This window comes from Schistocerca serialis, chromosome 2 (genome assembly GCF_023864345.2).
Source record: "Schistocerca serialis cubense isolate TAMUIC-IGC-003099 chromosome 2, iqSchSeri2.2, whole genome shotgun sequence".
NCBI classification, from domain to species: Eukaryota; Metazoa; Arthropoda; class Insecta; order Orthoptera; family Acrididae; genus Schistocerca; species Schistocerca serialis.
The window spans coordinates 415,271,672-415,294,997 of record NC_064639.1 but is presented as its reverse complement, the minus strand read 5'-3'; the positions used below and the strand labels follow the sequence as shown (position 1 = coordinate 415,294,997).

General features: G+C 38.3%; 1 protein-coding gene across 1 annotated transcript in view; it reads left to right on the top strand.

Annotated features, from left to right (window-relative positions):
• Positions 1–23,326, top strand: part of LOC126457260 (regulating synaptic membrane exocytosis protein 2) — a 1,246,504-nt gene that overhangs the window by 781,575 nt on the left and 441,603 nt on the right. The window contains exon 18 of the mRNA XM_050093425.1: positions 12,688–12,833. Coding sequence (XP_049949382.1) covers positions 12,688–12,833 — 146 coding nt within the window. The remainder of the gene's footprint in view (positions 1–12,687; positions 12,834–23,326) is intronic.

The following is a 23,326-nucleotide window of genomic DNA, read 5'->3' as shown; positions in this document are numbered from 1 at the left end:
CCAATGGCTTTCACTTAACAATCAAGAGCAGCAGCATTTGTGTAGAGTTGTCAGTGTTAGCAGACAAGACACACTGCATGAAATAACAGCAGAAATCAATGTGGGACATACAATGAACTTATCCATTCGGACAATGTAGCAAAACTTGGTGTTAATGGGCGCAGCAGATGACCAATGCGAGATCCTTTGCTAACAGCTGTGCCTCTCCTGGGCTCATGACTGTATCAGTTAGATCCTAGACAAGTGGAAAACCATTGCCTGGTCCGATTAGTCTTGATTTCAGTTGGTAAGGACTGATGGTAGGGTTTGAGTATGGTGCAGACCCCACAAAGTCATGGATCCAAGTTGCCAAGAAGGCAGTGTGCTAGCCAGTGGTGGCTCCATAATGGTAGGGGCTGTGTTTACATGGAATAGCCTGGGTCCTCTGGTCCAACTGATCTGATCATTGACTGGAAATGGTTATGTTCGGCTACTTGGAGAGTGTAGACAGCCATTCGTGAACTTCATGTTCCCAAATAACAATGATGTTTTTATTGATTACAATGTGTGATTCACTGGGCCAAAATTGTTTGGGGTTGGGTTAGAGAGCATTCTGGACAATTTGGCGAATGATTTGGCCATCCTGATCACCCTGCATGAATCCTATCAAACAGTTACATTGAATTATAGCATCATCAGAAAATCAGGGAACATCAAAGTTTTTATAACTTCTCCCTGAATTTTAATTTCCTTTTCAAATTTCTCCTGGTCTTTCTTTACTACTTGTTCAGAGTACAGATTGAATAACATTGAGGATAGACTACAGCTGTGTCTCACTACCTTCTTGACCACCGTGTCCATTTCATGTTTGTCAGCTCTTACAACTGCAGCCTGGTTTGTTGTAAATAAACTTTCACTTCCAGAATTTTATCACTGATACGTTCAGAATCTCATATAGTTTATTCCAGTTAGCATTGTCAAAAGCTTTCTGTAAATCTACAAATGCAATAAAATGCTAGGTTGTCTTTAAACAGACATCATTGATGACCCACAGCTGTAGAAAATACTTCAAAATATATTCTCTGACTGCAAATTCCTTGGCATCAGCTGTATAGGCACAGGTATACTACCCATTAGTGGCATAAAAAAATTTGTGCCAAACTGAGACTCAAACCTGAATTTCCTGCTTATTCCGAGCAGTCACCTTAACCACTTTTCTACCCATGCACTCACTCCACAATGACTGAACTTTCTTCATTCTTATGTCATAGTCCATTATATTCATCCCATAACTTTACCTGTGTTCTTACAACAGGGGGAATGAGACTGTGAGGAATCGAGACCAATATTGTTATCATCACTAATGGGTAGTATACCTATACCCATACAGATGATGATTCACAACTAGCTAATATATAACAAAGTATCTTGTAGAGCTGTGGAGTGTCAACAGTGTCTGTTCTTTCAGACATGCAACTAAGTATTAGAAGCCTAGGTGGAAAGATGAGGATAACAACATTGGTCTTGGTTCCTCGTAGTATCATTTTCCCTGTTGAGGAAATCTCAGTAATGATACAAGTATTAGGGTATGAATGTAGTGGACTTTGATGTAAGGATGTAGACACTGAGATATATATGGAAGTTTGGGTTGGTGCAGAAAGCGTACACAGATAGTTGAAGTGATTCAGGAGACCACTCGTGATAAGTAGGTAATTTGGGTTCATGTCCCAGTCTTGGCACAAATTTTTAGATCATTAATGGGTAGTATTTCTCTATCTATGCAGCTAAAGCCAAGGGTATTTTGTCTGTCTTATATATCTTGCTCACCATGTGGCATAATTTTGTCATGACTGGCTTTCTCCAGGATTTCAGTAGTTCTGAGGAAATGTCAACTCCAGAAGCATTCTTTCAACTTAGTGCTTTGTGCTCTGTCAAATTCTTCTTGCAGAACTGTCTTTCCTAGCTCATCTTCATCTACTTCTCTTCCCTTTCTGTAATATTTCCTTCAAGATAATTTCCTTTTTGTATCCATTCCATATATTACGTTTACCTTTTAGTCTTCCTTTCTCCACCCAGCATTAGTTAGCCACCATACAGCTGCCTCTTCAAAGGTTCCCCATCTGCCCTAGTTATGCATGCTTCTATATCTGTGCATTTCTTGTACAGCCATTCTCACCCTGCCATGTTAAACTCCCTGTCAATCTCACTTTTCAGACATCTGTATTCTTCTTAATAGCTATACAAGTCTTATTGATTTTGCCAGTCTGTATGTGATCTGTTGCAGTCAATGATCTTATCAGTCAATCAAGGTTGAATCCAGTGTAACAGGAATTCTTTGGATTCCAATATAGAAATAGAAATATGTTTGTAATATAGTGGTGTGTCCTTTCACAGTAATCCATATTTAGTATGTAGTTTGTCATGTATTAATTTTGCAGACTGATTATGTCTGTTGAGTTGCATGATTTCTAAAACTGCAGAGGAACCAGCAATCATATGTTCAGCTGATTCTCCTGGTGACTCACATTCCCTGCACGTCGTCTCCTTTGTTTGTGAGACGCTTCTTATAGTTCCCTGGCCATCAGTCCTAAATGTCCATAATGAACCCCTCAATCTCAGGTTACAAATGATGATCTGGGAGCCACTGTAAAGAAGCATTTCAATTGTTGTATGGCTCTTCTAGAAGAAGCGGGGAGGGGGGGAATCTTTCAGTATGCATTCTTTAATAACAGATGAATTCTTTCAACTGAAAAGTTTATTATCATTAGTAATAACTTTACACCACTGGAGATCTAATTATTTCCCTGAACAAATGTACTGTCCAAAGAGTTCTGGTACGGGTTAGAGGAGGATTTATTGAAAGAGTTCTTAAGGAAGAACACAGATATGTTTCCCAATAGTTTAATGTGCAGAAATTTTGTGTATCTAGTATATCTCATGAGATCTTATCAGTCTTTAGTTTCCAGAAGAAACAAACGAGGACATTATCACTGGTGTTTTAAGTCAAATTATAAAAATATGGAAGTGTTAAATTATAAATAATTTATAAATCTATAATATGAAAGCTGCCATCTAAATTGGTATATGTATGACTAAGAAGTATCAATATGAAATCTGTATTGCTGAAGACTTCTATGGCTTCAACATTTTTTTACATTGTTTTGAGCAATGCATCTAAATTAGTACTCCAGTTTTTATTGTTACACTATAAGTTTTGGAGGAGACCCATCAACATGTTCCTCCACTTGCATTTTTCCCATTATCAAGATGGGTTATAATACACCTTCCATTGTAGTGTAGAGTAGTGGACAAGAAATAATTAAATTTGGAACTGTAGAGAGCACATTCCTACGATGTCAGATAATACACATGTCATTGGAGTTATTTGATTCTCATCTACATGTTTACTCATACAGGCAGGAAAGTGCTTCTGAGAAAGTGAACATTTATATGCTATTGTTTAGTAATTACTTAAGTAGAATCATTCTTAATTTCATTATTTGTATTTATTTTCTCATTTATTAACAGTTTATGTGTCTCATGAGACCACTTATGTCAATTTCATAAAAAGGGGTTTTCATTTTCCTGTTGCCCCAGTACTTCTTTATTCTCTCTGAACTTAACTTTCTTTCTTCATCTGAAATTACCATGCATATTATTTGTTTGTTGGTCTTAGTTTGTAGTCTGGTTTGTTTGTATTTGAATATTGTTGATTTAGGAATGTTTTCAGTTTTAAATTTTCTATTGTACTTTGTAGTTCCTTCATATTTTTCTTGATTTCCGTAAATGATCTAATGGTACTCATACTGTTTCATTTATCTCTGTTACTCTCCTGATTATTCTGTTGTCTTATATCATGATTATATCATCAAAGAACAAAATGTGTTTCTTCCTGTTGCGCTCATTACTGGCTCCATTCCCTTGCTCTGTGTTTGATTAGCAAACAGTCTCCATTGTCTGTTTTGTTGGAATTTTTTGTTTATCTGTGCTCTGATTTTCTTCATTCTATCGTGGGTAATCTGTCTATTTCTGGAGTGTTAGATGTTTTGAAAATGGTTGCACTTGGGTAACTGTTTTGTATTGTTTTAATTTTCTGCCTGTTAAGATGCTTTTGTTATATGAAGGGTTGGAGGAAGAACCAAGTATGATAAGTCTTTTTTTCTGAAACTGAGTTATTGCTACAGCTTGATTCAAACTGATCATACCCTTCTGTTGAGAGGCTAAAACTTGGAAAAAATATCCAGTGAGTCCAGAGATATTAACAGTCAAAGTTTTACTGTAAGGTGAAATAACCAGGTAAGTCAGTTTTTCAGGGGAAAGAAACAGTTAAGTGAGTGGTGACTCATCCAGCCGCAAGAGAGCATAGCGAACATGAAATAAAAAAATAAATAAGCAAAGATCCGCAGAAAAGTCTGAGAACAGGATGATGTGTACCTTTGGGTAAGAGGGTTAAGCATTCTACAAAACACAGGAAACCTGAGAAGATCACCGCGACTTTCATTGAGAATCACATAACAAGTTTCAGAAGTCATTAGATCTACTACAGCCTCAAACACTTGAAGAAAACCAGCTTACCTGAAAATCTAAATATAAAGAAAATGTACAGTCTTTTTAATGAAATTACTCCTGACTTATCTGTATCATATGACAAATAACTGAATGATATCCAACACAAAATTCACTATTTTGTTTCGATATCATCATGCAGACACTGATGCTGAGTGGGAAGCATTAACAACATGAAGAAAACTTTAACAACAGAGAAAGATAAGTCACAGACTCATCAGTTAATGACAATGAACATTCTTTATAAGAAAAAGGCTCAAGCATTTTCTCATGTTAAAAGGAGTGTCAAATTAGAGGCAAACAAAAACAAAAATAACCCTAGCAAAAAATATATCCTTGCCAAATATGACAACCAATGGCATTTCTTAAAGTGGTGGCATTTTTCTATGTATTCTTTCAACATCCATGTTCTTGCTGCAGGACAATGTCATCCAATGGACGGGCATTTTGAACTGCTCGTATCTGCTCATAATGATGTGATTAATTTCAGAATTCCTTACTTGTCTAGAGCACAATAGTTTTGCACTTATTGTGTGTTTGGTGTAATGCAACTCAGACAATTCCCTTCTTTATTCTAGATTTCCTTCCAATTTCCAGGCTAAAAGATAAAGATTTCCAAAAGCCTCTTGAAGTTCTTCAATCAGCTGCTCCATAGCAAAATATATGTTATGTGAGGATACTGCTGTGTTATCACAATCAGAAATTCACTTAGTCACAATTATTGTGGGAATATTGTGTCTGCTTTGCTTGACTTACCTGTTTCTTTTCCATTACAGAGTGATGTTTGATTGCATTTTGGGAAATTACCTCATTCTGGGAACACACTGGATGCCAATAATGCTATTTCCACTTTTTATACACCCCAAATGTTTACTTTATGAAATAAAAATTATTGCGCCTGCTAATATATCGATGTTTTAGCATTTCAAAAATTAAAATAGCTTTTCCTTGATTGTCATAAAAATTGACTTATCTGGTGTTTTTCCCCTGAGCCTTCATACGTATTTATTGCTGAAGTATTATGCGTTTATCAGCTTCTTTATTTTGTCATGTCATCTTTTTTTAAAGGTTGTATTTTCTGATTTCTTGTACATATGTAAATTTCTTTGTGTTTTTACTTTTCTGTTCTTTCATTGCCCTTTTGCTTATAAGTGGTGGGTCACTTAAAATCATTTCTGTTTTTTCTGTTGAACAGCAATGGTGACAGTCAATTTCACTGCCTTGAACCTCTTTTTATGGGGGCTGGCAGATAAAATTCTTCTCTGAATTTATCTTTAGATTTTGTGTTGATTAAGATGAATCCTAGCAATTTAACTGATTTTGGGTGGATTGCACAATTGCTCCAAGATTTTAAATATTTAAGGTCAATGGGCACCGGTATACCTTCTTAAAATCTACAAAGGTTAGAGGCTTCTTTTATTTCCTGTAATATGCTATGACCAATTTTAAAGTGATGACTCACAGCTTCTCCAGTGTCTGAAGCTTCACTGGTATTCGTATAGTTCATGCTCTAGTTGTTTTTTAAACATACCATATAATATTCTGAGAAAATCTTGTATGTACAGTCCAAGAGAAACATACCTCGGTAATTATTTGCATTATTCTTATCTACTTTTTTCTGTTAGACCTTGTAGCTACCAACAGTCTGGACCTTATAATGGCATCAGCATTGAGATGGGGATTAGTGATCATGATGTCATTGTAGTGACCATGCTTACAAAATCAATAAATAAATCAAGAAGACTAGTAGAGTATTTCTGCTAGAAAGAAGAGCTAAGCAGTTGTCAGTATCTCACTTAGAGGTTGAATTGAAATCATTTGGTTCCAGTACGATGGACATAGAGCAATTACGGGCAAAGGTTAAACATATCATAAATCATGCACTGAACAAGTATGTGCCCAGTAAATGGATTAAGGACAGAAAAGACCCACCATAGTTTAACAGTCAAATTCAGAATATGATGAGGAAGTAAATGATGTTGTACTGTCAATTCAAAAGAGAATGTGCAAAGAATGATAGGCAAGGTTAATAGAAATTCTTGCATCTGTGAAAAGATCTGTGTTTGAAGTGTACAACAACTACCTATATCATACCTTAGCAAAAGATCTGGCCAAATTGCTAAGTAGGTCTACAGATTCCACCCAATCACTCTTTGACCAGCCTGATGTGGCAGTAGAAAATAGCAAAATCAAAGTTGAAGTTTTAAATTTTGCATTTAATAAATTTTTCATGTGGGAGAATCGTATAAACATCATTTGACCATCTACACAGTCCTGTACAGGTGACGTAGTAATAAGCATACCTGGCACAGAGAAACAGCTGAAAGAGTTGAATGCAAATCAGTTACCAGAGGTGGATGGAATCCCTGTTTGGTTTAACAAAGAGTACTTTACAGCATTAGCCCCTATACATACATATACAGATACATTAATCCTTGTTCCATAGATCATGAATAAGACATTCCGTAATGATGTGGAACGTGTCACTTTAACATAAGTTTTCTTTACACAAAACAGTTAATGTTTTTTTCCAGTTACTATTTCATATCCAAAAATTCATCTACTGAGTAGAAGGAGTTGTCATTCAGAAATTCTCCTAATTTGCTATTTTACTTAGTTTGCATTCACCATGAATATCTTGCCCAGCAAAAAGCCCCAAATGACTGAAAAAAAATGCAGGAAGATAAAAGAACAGACTTGCAATATTACAGACTAATATCCTTAATATCAATTTTGCTGGCAGAGTCTAGAACATATTCTGAGTTTGAGTGTAATAAATATCCGAGAGACCAAATTGCTTATATCCTCGAATCAGCATGGTTTTAGAAAGCCTCACTTGGAAATGAAGCTTGCCCTTTTTTTACAAGATATACGAGGTCTGTTGAAAAAATTCTTGAACATTCATAATTTTGCACCAATGGTGTGTTGGAGCAAAATGTGGTTGGCATCCCTGCACATGGCTGAGGTTATGTGTAATTGCTGAAAGTTTCATTGTTGTATGTCTGTTAGTTATCATTCAAGGCTGTATTGAGTAGAGCATTGTGTCACACAGTTTGTGAATTTCGAGATGGCAGAGATAGAGGAGCAATGTGTCTGCATTAAATTTTACATGAAACTCAAGAAAACCTCTAGAGAGACACACACACCAAATGATGTGGGAACCCTACGGTGATGAGCACATAACCCATACTTGGTACCGAGCGAGGTAGCGCAGTGGTTAGCACACTGGATTCGGATTCTGGAGGACAACGGTTCAATCCCGTCTCCGGCCATCCTGATTTAGATTTTCTGTGATTTCCCTAAATCGCTTCAGGCAAATGCCGGGATGGTTCCTTTGAAAGGGCACGGCCGATTTCCTTCCCCATCCTTTCCTCACCCGAGCTTGCGCTCCGTCTCTAATGACCTCGTTGTCGACGGGATGTTAAACACTAATCTCCTCCTCATACTTGGTGTTACGAATGGTTCACATGGTATAAAAATGGCTGGATGGAAGTTAAAGATGATCTTCATTCAGGAAGCCCTTTGTCAATGCCAATTGAAGACTGACTCTGAGAGATTGAAGAGGACTATAACATTTTAGTTGGATCACGTGTCATGAGATCCTGACACAGTTCCTTGGAGTGCATCGTATTGCCACCAAGTTCATCCTACAGCTCATGAGTCAAGACCAGAAAGACCTTACCTTACAAACTGTGAAGAGCTTCTGGATTGCACAAATGAGAACAAGATGTTCCTTAAGAGAATCATAATGTGGTGAGATGTGGGTCTCTGGTTATGATGTTGATACCTAAGTTCAATTTACACAATGGGTTGGGAAAAGTTCACCGAGACCAAAAAAAGCTCATCAGGTCAGGTTGAATGTCAAAGCTATCCTGATAGTTATCATTGACTTTGAAGGTAGTTCATCTTCAATTCATGCCACAGGGACAAGCTGTTAATCAGTTGTACTATTGGAACATGTTGCGAAGCCTGCGAGAAAATGTGAGAAGGAAACCTGCTAGGTTTGTTACCTGTAGGTTTGAATAACACTTGAGTATTACAGAGATACTTTCTGAACTCAAATGGGAATCCTTGGAGGGAAGACAACATTGTTTTCTAGGAGTGCTATTGAGAAAATTTAGAGAACTGGCATTTGAAGCTAATGCCAGAACAATTCTAATACTGCCAACAGAAATTAGGGTTAATTCAGTGGCATATGGACAGTCATTTTGTCCTCACTCTGGTAGCAAGTGGAACAGGAAAGGAAATGACTAGTAGGGGTACAGAGCACCCTCGACCACTCACCGTACAGAGGCCTGCAGTGTATGTGTATAGATGCAGAGTGGGTAAAGTGTAGCCATGGTCCAGGGTGCAAGGTCTTTTTCTGTTATTCAAATTTATGATGGAGCCATGCTTAGGTAGGTCAAACTTGTGTGGTCGGATTATATCCCCATTTCTGCAAAATATTCATCTACTTTGCATGCCTTATAGTTTTTCGCCTCTGTGTGTGCTACTTCCAGCTTATGAGATGTTGACGAATTTATGTGTTCTGGGTTGGTCTTTACTGAAGTGATTTTACAAATTTTGAAATTTTCTTGTTTTTTCCATAGTCCAAAAGTTTATTGAATGTTTCTGCCTCATTTTTGGCAGTTTGCTTATTACCAAGTGCCATTTTTCCATTCCCGCTTTTCGGTATTAACATAGGGCAGTTGTATTTTTGTAATTTTGTAATGAAACTTTTGTTATAGTCTCCAGAATTGGTTTTCTGGTTCTTGAGACTATTTTTACAGTCAAACATCATCAAAAACTTAACTGATACATCCTGCAGTATTATCACATATTGTTGCAGAAATTGTAATTACCTGAGAAATTTTGGGATAACATGTGGTAATATTGCCTTCTGTCTTTGATTCATTTAATATTAAAAAAAAAGGAATATTAGCATACTAATAATGTCAACTACAGTCTCAAACCAAGAATTATTTCAACAGAAGATAACGGGAGTGACTCTCTTCGAAAAAAACTCATACGTAGCATCATTGCGCCATTTTGATGAACTCATCTGGGTTTAAACCTGTGAACTTTATACTAGTTCAAGTGAGCAGATACGACAATAAAATTATATGGTTAGAAATTGCTGTCATAGAATGTGAATGTCATGCTAGGGAACATTCAGCCAGCTAGTCATTACCTGTATCTGGCCTGTCAGATACATTCCCTCATTGTTGTATGATAAGCTGGCTAGAAAAGCTGCCTTGTCACAGCCTCACAGATCCAAATTTTGTCATGGTCTCAAATTTAAGTTGTATTCCGTGTGCAGGTAACAGTAGCAGATTTCAGCAATTCTGGTTTGCATTTGGAAGTTCTGTACAGAAGCACTGTTATAACAACATGTAACAGCTTTCATTCCAATTGTCTTGTGATTTTTTCAAACTAGTCATGTCTTTTGAAATTTTTTCCTACTTTGTGGAAAACAGAGTAATATTTTTCATGGGAATGTAAGCTGACTTAGTGGATAACTTTGAGAAACACTCATCCAGCTCATTTGTTGATCAAACTCTTAAAATATTGTGTCTCATTGACAATTTACCTTCTAGTTCCAGTCTGAATAGCCCTAGAAAGTAACACAAACTAAGTTGCATGTTTGATTAAAGTGTTCTTGACTTCACTGGCTAAAATTTATGAACACATGAGTGATATTGACCAAAACTTTTGGTGAGGTAGTTGTTGGTTGTATATATTACTAATTGCTTCAAATTTAAAACCACTTTTAATACACATTGCAAGCTATTCAGAATTATCTTTCATTACTCTGAAAATAGTTTTAGTTTGTTCAGAGTCACTGGTCTCATAAATGACACACGTTCTTACAATTTTGAAATATATTTTTAGTCTTTGGTGTAAGCGTTATTATTTAAATACTTAAATGTAGTACAGGTTTCTCATTATGAGCTGCATGGTATTATTTCCTTTTGATATTTTTTGGTTCTGTAATAGGTAATAAAGAATGAAAGAATACTCACATACCATTTGTCATAACTATGTATAAGAATTTTAGGCAAATCACTGTTGTGTATCTTAATTACAGACTATTCCTTTTTGTTGCAGACAACAACTTAATAGCTCTTTATCCTCTGGTAAATGTACTGCATATCATAACCAAGTAGGCAATTCTGATTCCTTTGTTGGTAGTGTGTTGCAAGATCTAACACCAGGTGGCTCAGGTGCATGTAGTTGTTGCAGCAGCTCATACCATATGCATTCTGGAAATGTGTATTCTCCTGGACTGAGAAAGAACTCATGTAGCTCCTTAAATCGTCCTCCTTTGAAGAGAAGCCTAACCGTAGCTAGTTGCACCTCTAGCAGCAGCCAAGAGTACTGTCATCATGGTTCTTTAGTACACAGCTTTTCACTCGGTGACCCCTCACCTTCCAGACAGTGTACTGCAAGTTGTAGTCCTGCAGGTAACCATTTGTCCATTACAAATTCTAAACAGTCATCAAATCCCCATTATTATGGATATGACAGTGAGTATAGTGGAGCTGAAACAGAAATTCATTGTTCTGATCAAAGTTTTGATAGCCAAAGTTGTGACATTCCTGAGCAAACTGCCCATAATGATGTGAGAAAACTAAAAAATGCCCAAATGGAGTCAAACAATATCAGAACACAAAATGTAGCATTTCAGGCTAAAAAAAAACATACAGATATTAGACACAAAAAGTCTTTTGTCGCATCTGAGCAAAAATGGAGAAATGGTAACTTCAGTTCAGCTAGAAATGTATGTGATAAAATTATGTGCAATGTCGCAGAAGTGCAGAAATTAGGATGCAACAGGACATCTGGTGAAAATCTGAAGGCTTGTAACTCAGTAGAAGTTTTAAGTTCCTACCAAGTAAAAGATACATGCAATAATAACATCAGAAATAAACAGTGGCAAAACACTAGGAGGATGTTTAATGATGAGGTGACAGCAGAAGAATCAGGAGGTAATGGAAATAACTGTCCTTGTACTTGTAGTGATGTTCTAACAGGAAATAATGAAGAACAAGATATACATTGCAATACAATCAAAGCTGCTTCAAACCAAAACTGTTCCAGAAACCAGCTGATCAGACGGAATACTGTGGCTGTTGTCAATAGAAGAAATTCCACTATGCTTCCTCTTGATAAATCATCAGATTCACCGAAAGAAAAATCCAGATGTACTTTAGACAGGCGCAATTCTGTGGCAGTGATTGGAAGGAAAAATTCTGTTCCCACAGCTGAGTATAACTCTCCAATTCAGGGATCATTTGAGCAAGACTGTCCTATTTCATCAAGGAAGCTAAGCTCCAGTGGCAATACAAGGAGATTGCATACACAATTGTCTTTTGACAGTGAAACTTCAGTACTAAAATGCTGCCATTGTGAAACATGCGATCAACAACGTGAAAGTATTAGAAACCAAAGAAGTTCAATTTTGAAAGGAAGAAGGTACACAATTGCTGTGCCAGATAAAAATGTAGATAGGAGTATATTTCTAGAAGATAGGTCATACTCAGATTACACATTATCTATGAAAGACATGGCAACAGGATGGCATCCTTTGGAAATAAAAAATTATGAAAGAACGCCTAGTAAAAATGTGACATTCTTAGGTGAATATGTTTATCATGTGAATAATGAAATTCACAAACTCCACAAAGAAAAGAGTAAAAGTGAAGTAAAAGCTGCAGATAACTCTTGCTCAGGATATTCATGCTCCACAGTTATGACAGATGATAACAAAGATGTTGATAAGGAAATGAGTGTGGAAAATATTAAATATGAATCAGAAGTACAAGGAAAAGTGTCATGTCAAATATGCCAGCAGAATTTCTCTTCCCTTACCCCACAGATTGAGTTCAGACAGCTACCTGATGGCCTTGGTGTGGATGAAACAGTTAATACTGATAAATGTTGTAAGGATCATAGTTGTGTTGTTGGATGTTGCAACACACCATCATGTCAGTGTGAAAGTAGTAGTATAACAGAACACAGTAAAACCTGCTGTGACTCTTCTGGAAAAGGCTTAATACATAGTGATAGTCACACTCTTGATGCTAGTGTTGCTAACAGTTCACCCTTTCCTATGTCTTCCTCCTCATCACCACAACACAACATGGATTTACAATGGAGCAGTGACTACGGTGGTGGAAGCAGTGGAGGTGTACAACGTGTAATGGCCCACCACAGTAGTGCTCCAGGTGGCAATGGGTCAGGAACAAAGCGTGGAACATTTACTCGGAGTTTATCCAATGCTGAGGTTCCACCTGATGAAAAAACAGGTAACTTAATAAATTTTTCTTTTGTAATTTGGAGTATGTCTACATTTTCATGTGACAGAAAGCATTGTTTTAAAATTACATCCTGAAATTCTATTGCTTTTAACCTTATGTTTTATAGTTGTTATATTGGATAGATAAGAAATCTATTTGCCAAGTGATGGCAGGAGAATACACATATAAGAAAAGTTTTTCTTGTGCAAGCTTTTGGAGTCAGTGGTTCCTTCTTTCGAGAGATCAGTTGAAGGGGAAGGAAGAGGGGTGAAGGGAAATAAACTGGAGAGGTTTAGGAAAGTGGGAAGAGTTTGGAAAAGTCACCCAAAACCCCAGGTCAGGGGAGACCTACCAGATGGAATGAGAAGGAAAGACTGATGTTGGGAACTGCAGTGGACAAGATTTCAAAACCTAAGAACTTTTAAGGTACAAGACAAGGTTATATGCAAGACATAGATTACTGCTAAAAAATCGTGCATGAGTTCATAAGAGTGATAAGCCAAGTGCATTGTATATAACAGAGGTGGGAGGTGAATGGTGAAAAATAGACTGGTTAGAAAATGAAAGATGTAGGAAACTAAAATGGAATGAAGAAAGAAGTAGTTGCTATGAAGAAATGCTGAGATGGAAGAAATTAATGTAGATTAAGGCCAGGTGGGTGGTAAGATACAAGGACATGTTGCAGTGCTAGTTCCCACCTGTGGAGTTCTGAGATGGTAGGTGTGGTGAAACAGGCACTGATGTCATGACTGTCATGTTGTAGAGCATGCACTGCGACAGGATATTGTGTGTTGCTGGTATACACCCTCTGCTCATTCATCCTAACTGACAACTTGATAGTAGTCACGCCAACGTAAAAGGCTGAACAGTGTTACGTACCAGCTGGTATATGACATATTGTTTCACAGGTGGCTCTCCCTCTGATAGTATATGTTCCGCTACTTACAGGGCTGATAGAGGTAGTGGCAGGAGGGTGCATAGGGCATGTCATGCACCAGTGATGGTCACAGGGGTAGGAGCTATAGGGTAGGGAGACGGGTGCAGAAGGAACATAAGATTTGACCAGGATACTGCGAAAATTCTAAAGGTGGCAGGGGTAAAATACAGGGAGCGAAAGGCTATTTACAATTTGTACAGAAACCAGATGGCAGTTATAAGAGTCGAGGGACATGAAAGGGAAGCAGTGGTTGGGAAGGGAGTAAGACAGGGTTGTAGCCTCTCCCCGATGTTGTTCAATCTGTATATTGAGCAAGCAGTAAAGGAAACAAAAGAAAAATTCGGAGTAGGTATTAAAATTCATGGAGAAGAAATAAAAACTTTGAGGTTCGCCGATGACATTATAATTCTGTCAGAGACAGCAAAGGACTTGGAAGAGCAGTTGAATGGAATGGACAGTGTCTTGAAAGGAGGATATAAGATGAACATCAACAAAAGCAAAACAAGGATAATGGAATGTAGTCTAATTAAGTCGGGTGATGCTGAGGGAATTAGATTAGGAAATGAGGCACTTAAAGTAGTAAAGGAGTTTTGCTATTTGGGGAGCAAAATAACTGATGATGGTCGAAGTAGAGAGGATATAAAATGTAGGCTGGCAATGGCAAGGAAAGCGTTTCTGAAGAAAAGAAATTTGTTAACATCCAGTATTGATTTAAGTGTCAGGAAGTCATTTCTGAAAGTATTCGTATGGAGTGTAGCCATGTATGGAAGTGAAACATGGACGATAAATAGTTTGGACAAGAAGAGAATAGAAGCTTTCGAAATGTGGTGCTACAGAAGAATGCTGAAGATTAGATGGGTAGATCACATAACTAATGAGGAAGTATTGAATAGGATTGGGGAGAAGAGAAGTTTGTGGCACAACTTGACCAGAAGAAGGGATCGGTTGGTAGGACATGTTCTGAGGCATCAAGGGATCACCAATTTAGTATTGGAGGGCAGCGTGGAGGGTAAAAATCGTAGAGGGAGACCAAGAGATGAATACACTAAGCAGATTCAGAAGGATGTAGGTTGCAGTAGGTACTGGGAGATGAAAAAGCTTGCACAGGATAGAGTAGCATGGAGAGCTGCATCAAACCAGTCTCAGGACTGAAGACCACAACAACAAACAACAACAACTGCGAAGATTGGTAGGGTGACGAAAAGCTATTCTAGATGCGGTGGGCAAAATCTCAGACAAAATGTATGATTTTAGGAAGTCACGGTCTTGTCGAAGTAGCTGATTAATACATTGAAGACCAGTATAATACTGAGTGACAAGTGGTGTGCTTTGAAGTTGTTTTTTGGAAGTATCAACAGTACCAGGATTGGACGTGATGGTCCAGGAAATCTGCTTTGACTAGGCTTGTAAGGTAATTACATCCAGTGTAGGTTAAGGTGAGAATGGTGGTGTATTGCTGTAAAGAGTCTGCATCTGAACAAATTCATTTGCCTTGAATGCCAAGGCTGTATGGGAGGCAATGTTGGATTTGGAAAGGATGGCAACTGTCAAAATCTAAGTACTATTGTTTGTTAGTAGGTGTAATGCAGACTGAAGTGTGTAGCTGAACTTCAGTGCTATTGTTGATTACAATTTTACATGTAACATTTCCTATGTTATTTAAGAATTTAGTTATAACAATTTCTTATGGTTCACTGCACTGCAAAGCTTTCTCTTAATTGTCTTTCACTGATTTATTTGGAAATTTGACAGCTATTTTCTTTCCCACCCTTCACTTACCTTGCTTAAACGTAATTCTTTCACATTTTTTGCATTTGTTTTTTTCCAAACCGCTTTGATCAACTTTTACTGCCATCTCCTACATTACTTTACTTGCCAAGCAATGTAGTTTACGTTTTCTCCAATGACTTTCTCTTTCTGTTTGCCCAGTTTTTACAGTTTAGCCTCTTTTCATTACTTTTCCTATTGATTTTTTCTTTTACAATCATTTTTTTGTGTCATACAGACCACTTTTCTGGCTAAAAATTCTCACCAACTCAGTACCTTTTGTTACCATTGACTGTTCTCACTATTTTTGTGCGAATTTTTCTCACTTTTCCTAATTTGTTTCTTGCTTTTCTTTTGTTTTTCTATCTTTTTCCAACCCTTGCTTCACTTTTGTGGAACGCCCACTGTTTCTAACACTCCAAACTGTCCTCTCTTACCATGATAAATCCCATCACATATTACATCCCTACTTATTGAAAACTCGCTTTTACACTATCAAAACTAAGGTCCCACATTCTGTTTCTTGACACCTGCTTGTTCCCTGGAGTAACTCACAAAGGCCTAACATTGACAGTCCCTGCTTCTGGATATAATCTTGCTCTGCATCAGGCTCTTTTACAATTTGAAATACCACAATCTCTTGCACTTACCCAACATATCTTTGAACTATATGTCTCATCTGCCAATTTCCACTCCACTAAAGTTCTCACCTTCTACAAAATCCTGTAGTTTGTCTGCCCCTCGTGTTTTCTTGGATGGCATTAACTGCAAAGCCAACTTCAAACCGCAACAACATGCCAGATTTCACCTCAGAAAGCTATCCCATCTTCTCCTAAACTACCTCAACAGTGTGTTTCACTTCCTGTCCCTCTGCACCTCCCTAAACAGCCACACCATCAACCATCACTCTTCTCCTACAAACTGAGCTTGACCAACATCCCCTACATCTCAGAGCCTTCACCACTACCTCCCAGACCAATAATAAATCATAATCAAAAGAACCAGTCACAACAGTACAGTGTTCTCAACTTCATGTCTAAAGCACTCTCCCCTCCTGAATGGTCTGCATTATCCAAGGGTCACACCTTCACTCCTAAACCTGCATTTAATCACACTGCTTTGATGAAGCACCTACTTTCCTCCACATGTAATGTCAACTGGAAATATTACATTGCAAGCCAATCTGAAAACCTTTCCAACAGCAAACCTGATGTTGAATACTGCCTTAAACAGTTCATAACATGATCCCAACTTGACCCACCACCCCTACCTCAAAGCCATCCCTTATACCTTCCATGAACTCCTCACATCCAGCATTGCTTCACAACCCTTCCTCAGGTCCCTGCAACATGACCCTAACCTGTCCTCTGCAGTACTCTATGTTCCCTAAAAGCTGATGACTCCATCATTATCCTGCTATCAGATAAATGATCTACCACTGTGGTATTTGACTGGCAGGAGTATGTTAGTGAAGTCTATGTCACCTGTCTGACAGCTTTACATACAGCATTTGCTCTCAAGATCCTTTCCCTGTGATTCAGGCTGACCTGCAGTCCCTCCTTAAAACCTCAGGCCCCACGAGGACTAACACCTCAATTCATAGAACTTCTTACCTCGTCCAAACCATGCAAATCCCCCCCACCCCCATCCACTTTTCACCCTCTTCCTAAGATTCACAAACCCTGTCATCCTGGCCATCCTATAGGTGCTGGCTTCAAAGCAACCACCAAACATATGTCTGCTTTAGCTGATCAGCACTTGCAACACGTAGTACAAAGACTTTCCTCATATATTAAAGTCACCAACCATTTCCCGCATGATTTTGAAATCGATGCTTGTCCTGCTCCCACCATACACCTTGCTTGTTACCACAGATGCCGTCTTCCTCTGTACTAACATCCCCCATGTACATGGTCTGTCTGCTGCTGAATATTTCCCCAATTTTAGCACCCACCTTATTTGAAACATGTGACATCCTTCCTGCTCACCTTAGTCGACTTTATACGTACCGTCAGCTACTTCATCTTTGAGGGGCACACATACAAACAGATCAGGGGAACGGCCATGGGAACCAGTACAGTTCCTTCCTGTGCCAATATTTTCATGGGTCACTTGGAAGGGGCTTTCATAACCCTTCACATCCAGGTTTGGTTCAGATACATTGATGAGTCAGGTGAGGCCGACCTGTTAAAATTCGTGGCTAAATTCCTAGTTAAATTCCACATGATCCTATTCCAAATCCCATGCCACTTTCCTTGATGGTGATCTCATCCTCACTGAAGGCCAGCTACACACTTATGTCCACATTAAAAAAAATGGCTCTGAGCACTATGGGACTTAACATCTATGGTCATCAGTCCCTTAGAATTTAGAACTACTTAAACCTAACTAACCTAAGGACAGCACACAACACCCGGTCATCACGAGGGGTCCACATTAAAGCTACTAACAAATGACAGTACTTAGATTTGGACAGTTAACCGTCCTTTCCATGACAAATGTTCCCTCCCATACAGCCTTGGCATTTGAGGCAAATGTATTTGTTCAGATGCAGACTCTTTACAGCAATACACCACCATTCCCACCTCAGCCTTCGCTGCATGTAATTACCCCACCAGCCTAGTTAAAAAGCAGATTTCCTGGGCTATCACATCAAATCCTGGTACTGCTTATCCCTTCAAAAAAACAACTTCAGAGCACATCACTGGTGACTTGGTATCATGCTGGTTTTGAATGTATTAATTAGCTACTTTGACAAGGCCATGACTTCCTAAAATCATGCCCTGGAACGAGATCCATTCTGTCTGAGATTTTACCCACCACACCTAGAATAGCTTTTCCTCACCCTCGCAATCTTTGCAGTATCCTTGTCAGACCCTATGCTCCTTCTGCACACATCTCCTGTCCCTGTGGCTGTCCCCACTGCAAGACTGGCCCTATGCACCATTCTACCACCACCTATATAAGCCCTGTAAATGGCAGAACATATACTATGAAAGGGTGAGCCACCTGTGAACCATGTACCAGCTGTTATGTAGACACTGCTTGGTCTATTACACTGCCATCACTACCACCAAATTGCCAGTTAGAATGAATGGACATAGGGAGAGGGTGTATACCAGCGACACACAATATCCTGTTGCAGAGCATGCTCTGCAACATGACAATCATGACCTCAGTGCCTGATTCTCCACACGCACTATCTGGATCCTTCCCCCCAGACATCACTTTCTCAGAGCTCCACAGGTGGGAACTAGTGCAACAAGTCCTAGTTTCTCACCACCCACCTGGCCTTAATCTATGTTAATTTCTTCCATCCCAGCATTTCTTCATAGCAACTACTTCTTTCTTCATTCCATTTTAGTTTCCTACATATTTCATTTTCTAACATGTCTATATTTCACCATTCCCCTCCCACCTCTGTTATATACAGTGCACTTGGCTTTTCACTCTTATGAACTCATGCATGTTTTTTAGCAGTGATCTATGTCTTGCATATTACCTTGAATTGCACCTTAAAGTTCTTAGGTTCTGAAATCTTGTCCAGTGCAGTTCTCAACATCTGTCCTTCCTTCTCATTCCATCTGGTAGGTCTCCCCAGACCCGCAGTTTGGGGTGACTTATGAACTCTACCCCTTTTTCCTAAACCTCTCCAGTTCTTTTCTCTTCAGCCTTCTTCCTTCCCCTTCTACACTTCTATCAAAAGAATGAGTCACTGGCTCCAAAAGCTTGCATTAGTAAAACCTTTTTTATATGCATGTTCTCCTGTTGCAGTTTAGTGAGTAGATTTTTCATCTATCCATTTCCATCATATTGTCAAAAATAGATTAAATTCGTTTTTATAGTAATTTGATTGCTAGAAAAAAGTAATAAAAATCTGGAAATAAATAAAAGCCCTGTATCTGATTAAACTTTATTGCTGTGTTTCATGAGGAGAGGTTAACAATATAAAAGATTCTTACAAAAATCTTTTTTATTACTGTTTGAAGTAGGTTTTTCTAATTTCTGCCATGAAAGTATAATTTCAGCATAGAGTATATGAAAGAAGTAAATAAATGAAAGATGTGGGAAAGATAATTCTTTGCTGTATTATTTTTGCTGAAGAGAATTATACTCTAAGAATTGCTGAAACAAAATTATGTTGGTACATTATATGCTTTTATCAGTATTACTGTAATATTTAATACCAGGAAATATGATCTGTTACTTATACTCAGTTTAACTGAAGTTCATATTTTCTACCACAACTTGCAGAAAACCAACATGGAAATTTTCTTGCTCTCTATCTCTTCCTGCCATATACTTTTTTTCTCCTTAGCTTTAGTGTGTGTGTGTGTGTGTGTGTGTGTGTGTGTGTGTGTGCATGTGGAGAGGGTGGGTGGGTATGTATGTGTGTTTGAGAGAGGGAGTGATTGATAGAGAGAGAGAGAGAGAGAGAGAGAGAGAGAGAGAGAGAGAGAGAGAGAGAGAGAGAGAGAGAGAGAGTGAGTGAGTGAGTGAGTGAGTGAGAGTTGCGCCACCACTTTGAAGTCTTATCAAGATCAACTGGATATTTGTACAGTTTTGTTGTTTTTTTTTCCATATAATACTTCATTACATGTGAATGCACCATCTGCAAAAATTCTGAGGTGACTATTAATATTGTCTGCCAGGCCATTAATATATAACATGAACCACAAGGGTTCCAACATATTTGCCAGGTACAGCCTGAAGTTTCATTTACTTCTGTTGATGGCTGTTCATTCAACATTCTGTATCTTCCCTACAAAGAAATCCTCAGTTCTGTCACAGATTTTGTTTAATACCTAAATTATCATACTTATGTTACTAATCATTAATGTGGTATGGAGCCAATGTTGTTGTTGTTGTGGTCTTCAGTCCTGAAACTGGTCTGATGCAGCTCTCCATGCTACTCTATCCTGTGCAAGCTCCTTCATCTCCCAGTGCCTACTGCAACCTACATCCTTCTGAATCTGCTTAGTGTATTCATCTCTTGGTCTCCCTCTACAATTCTTACCCTCCACACTGCCCTACAATGCTAAATTTGTGATCCCTTGATGCCTCAGAACATGTCCTACCAACCGATCCCTTCTTCTGGTCAAGTTGTGCCACAAACTTCTCTTCTCCCCAATCCTATTCAATACTTCCTCATTAGTTACATGATCTACTCACCTAATCTCCAACATTCTTCTGTAGCACCACATTTCGAAAGCTTCTATTCTCTTCTTGTCTAAACTAATTATCGTCCATGTTTCACTTCCATACATGGCTACACTCCATCGAAATACTTTCAGAAACGACTTCCTGACACTTAAATCTATACTCGATGTTAACAAATTTCTCTTCTTCAGAAACGCTTTCCTTGCCATTGCCAGTCTGCATTTTATATCCTCTCTACTTCTACCATCACCAGTTATTTTGCTCCCCAAATAGCAAAACTCCTTTACTACTTTAAGTGTCTCATTTTCTAATCTAATTCCCTCAGCATCACCCGACTTAATTCGACTACATTCCATGATCCTCGTTTTGCTTTTGTTGATGTTCATCTTATATAGTCCTTTCAAGACACTGTCCATTCTGTTCAACTGCTCTTCCAAATCCTTTGCTGTCTCTGACAGAATTCCAATGTCATCGGCAAACCTCAAAGTTTTTATTTCTTCTCCATGGATTTTAATACCTACTCCAAATTTTTCTTTTGTTTCCTTTACTGCTTGCTCAATATACAGATTGTATAACATCAGGGAGAGGCTACAACCCGTCTCACTCCCTTCCCAACCAATGCTTCCCTTTCGTGCCCCTCAACTCTTATAACTGCCATCTGGTTTCTGTACAAATTGTAAATAGCCTTTCGCTCCCTGTATTTTACCCCTGCCACCTTTAGAATTTGAAAGAGGGTATTCCAGTCAACATTGTCAAAAGCTTTCTCTAAGTCTACAAATGCTAGAAACGTAGGTTTGCCTTTACTTAATCTATTTTCTAAGATAGGTCGTAGGGTCAGTATTGCCTCACGTGTTCCAACATTTCTACGGAATCCAAACTGATCTTCCCCGAGGTCGGCTTCTACCAGTTTTTCCATTCGTTTGTAAATAATTCGTGTTAGTATTTTGCAGCTGTGACTTATTAAACTGATAGTTCGGTAATTTTCACATCTGTCAACACCTGCTTTCTTTGGGATTGGAATTATTATATTCTTATTGAAGTCTGAGGGTATTTTGCCTTTCTCGTACATCTTGCTCACCACATGGTAGAGTTTTGTCAGGACTGGATCTCCCTAGGCCGTCAGTAGTTCTAATGGAATGTTGTCTACTCCCGGGGCCTTGTTTTGACTCAGGTCTTTCAGTGCTCTGTCAAACTCTTCACATAATATAGTATCTCCCATTTCATCTTCATTTACATCCTCTTCCATTTCCATAATATTGTCCTCAAGTGCATCACCCTTGTATAGACCCTCTATATACTCCTTCCACTTTTCTGCTTTCCCTTCTTTGCTTAGTACTGGGTTTCCGTCTGTGCTTTTGATATTCATACAAGTGGCTCTCTTTTCTCCAAAGGTCTCTTTAATTTTCCTGTAGGCAGTATCTATCTTACCCCGAGTGAGATAAGCCTCTACATCCTTACATTTGTCCTATAGCCATGCCTGCTTAGCCATTTTGCACTTCCTGGCGATCTCATTTTTGAGACGTTTGTATTCCTTTTTGCCAGCTTCATTTACTGCATTTTTATATTTTCTCCTTTCATCAATTAAATTCAATATTTCTTCTGTTACCCAAGGATATCTACTAGCTCTCGTCTTTTTACCTGTTTGATCTTCTGCTGCCTTCACTTCTTCATCCCTCAGAGCTACCCATTCTTCTTCTACCATATTTCTTTCCCCCATTCCTGTCAATTGTTCCCTTATGCTCTCCCTGAAACTCTGTACAACCTCTGGTTTAGTCAGTTTATCCAGGTCCCATCTCCTTAAATTCCCACCTCTTTTTACTTTTCAAAAGCCAAGAAATACTACATCCATCAGGTAGCCTTGATCCATGCTCCATTACTATTAGGGCATCATGTGTGAAAAGTGCAAGTTGAGTTTCACTCGCTCAATGCCATTAGAACCCATGCTGGTCTTTCCGCATGATATACCTTATTATATCTGAGCTCAGAATATGATCTATGTTTCTACAACAGGTGGATGTCAAAGGGGTTAAGTGGTGGTGTGATGGATCACTTCTGCTACTCCTTTTGTAGATAGGTGTGATTTGTGCTTCTTCCAGTCATTTAGTACAGTTTTATTGTTCATGATATAACATTCTCTAACACTTGGGATATTTGAATTGTGATCTATAATGCACCAAGTGTTATTTGTCATGAAATCTGCCTGTACCTTCAGGTCACAACAATTTTTCAGCTATCAGTCTTTGTTTAGTTACAGTACTCTGGTAGAGTCATTATTATAATGTCTACATGTTCATAGCAAAATTGACTGATGACAGAAAAGTGTATTCTGTCTAGCCATCTGGCACACTTCTATTCCCACTATACTATGGTTTAAAGTCCATACAAATAGTTACCTACTATCTCAGGGTGAGTCTGTTGGTTGATAGAGTGCTGCGATTACAAGTTTAGGTCCACCCTTGATACTGATTCCTGGTCAAACAATCTCAGTGCAATTTCTATTGCTATCTTGGTGGATATGAGTTTCTATCCTTTAGGTGTATGCCTAGATTTTTATAAAATATCTGACTGCTCTTAGTTTTGTGTTTTAACCAACTTTCTTTAACTAGTTCATGGCAAACAGTTTTATACTAGTTGCACT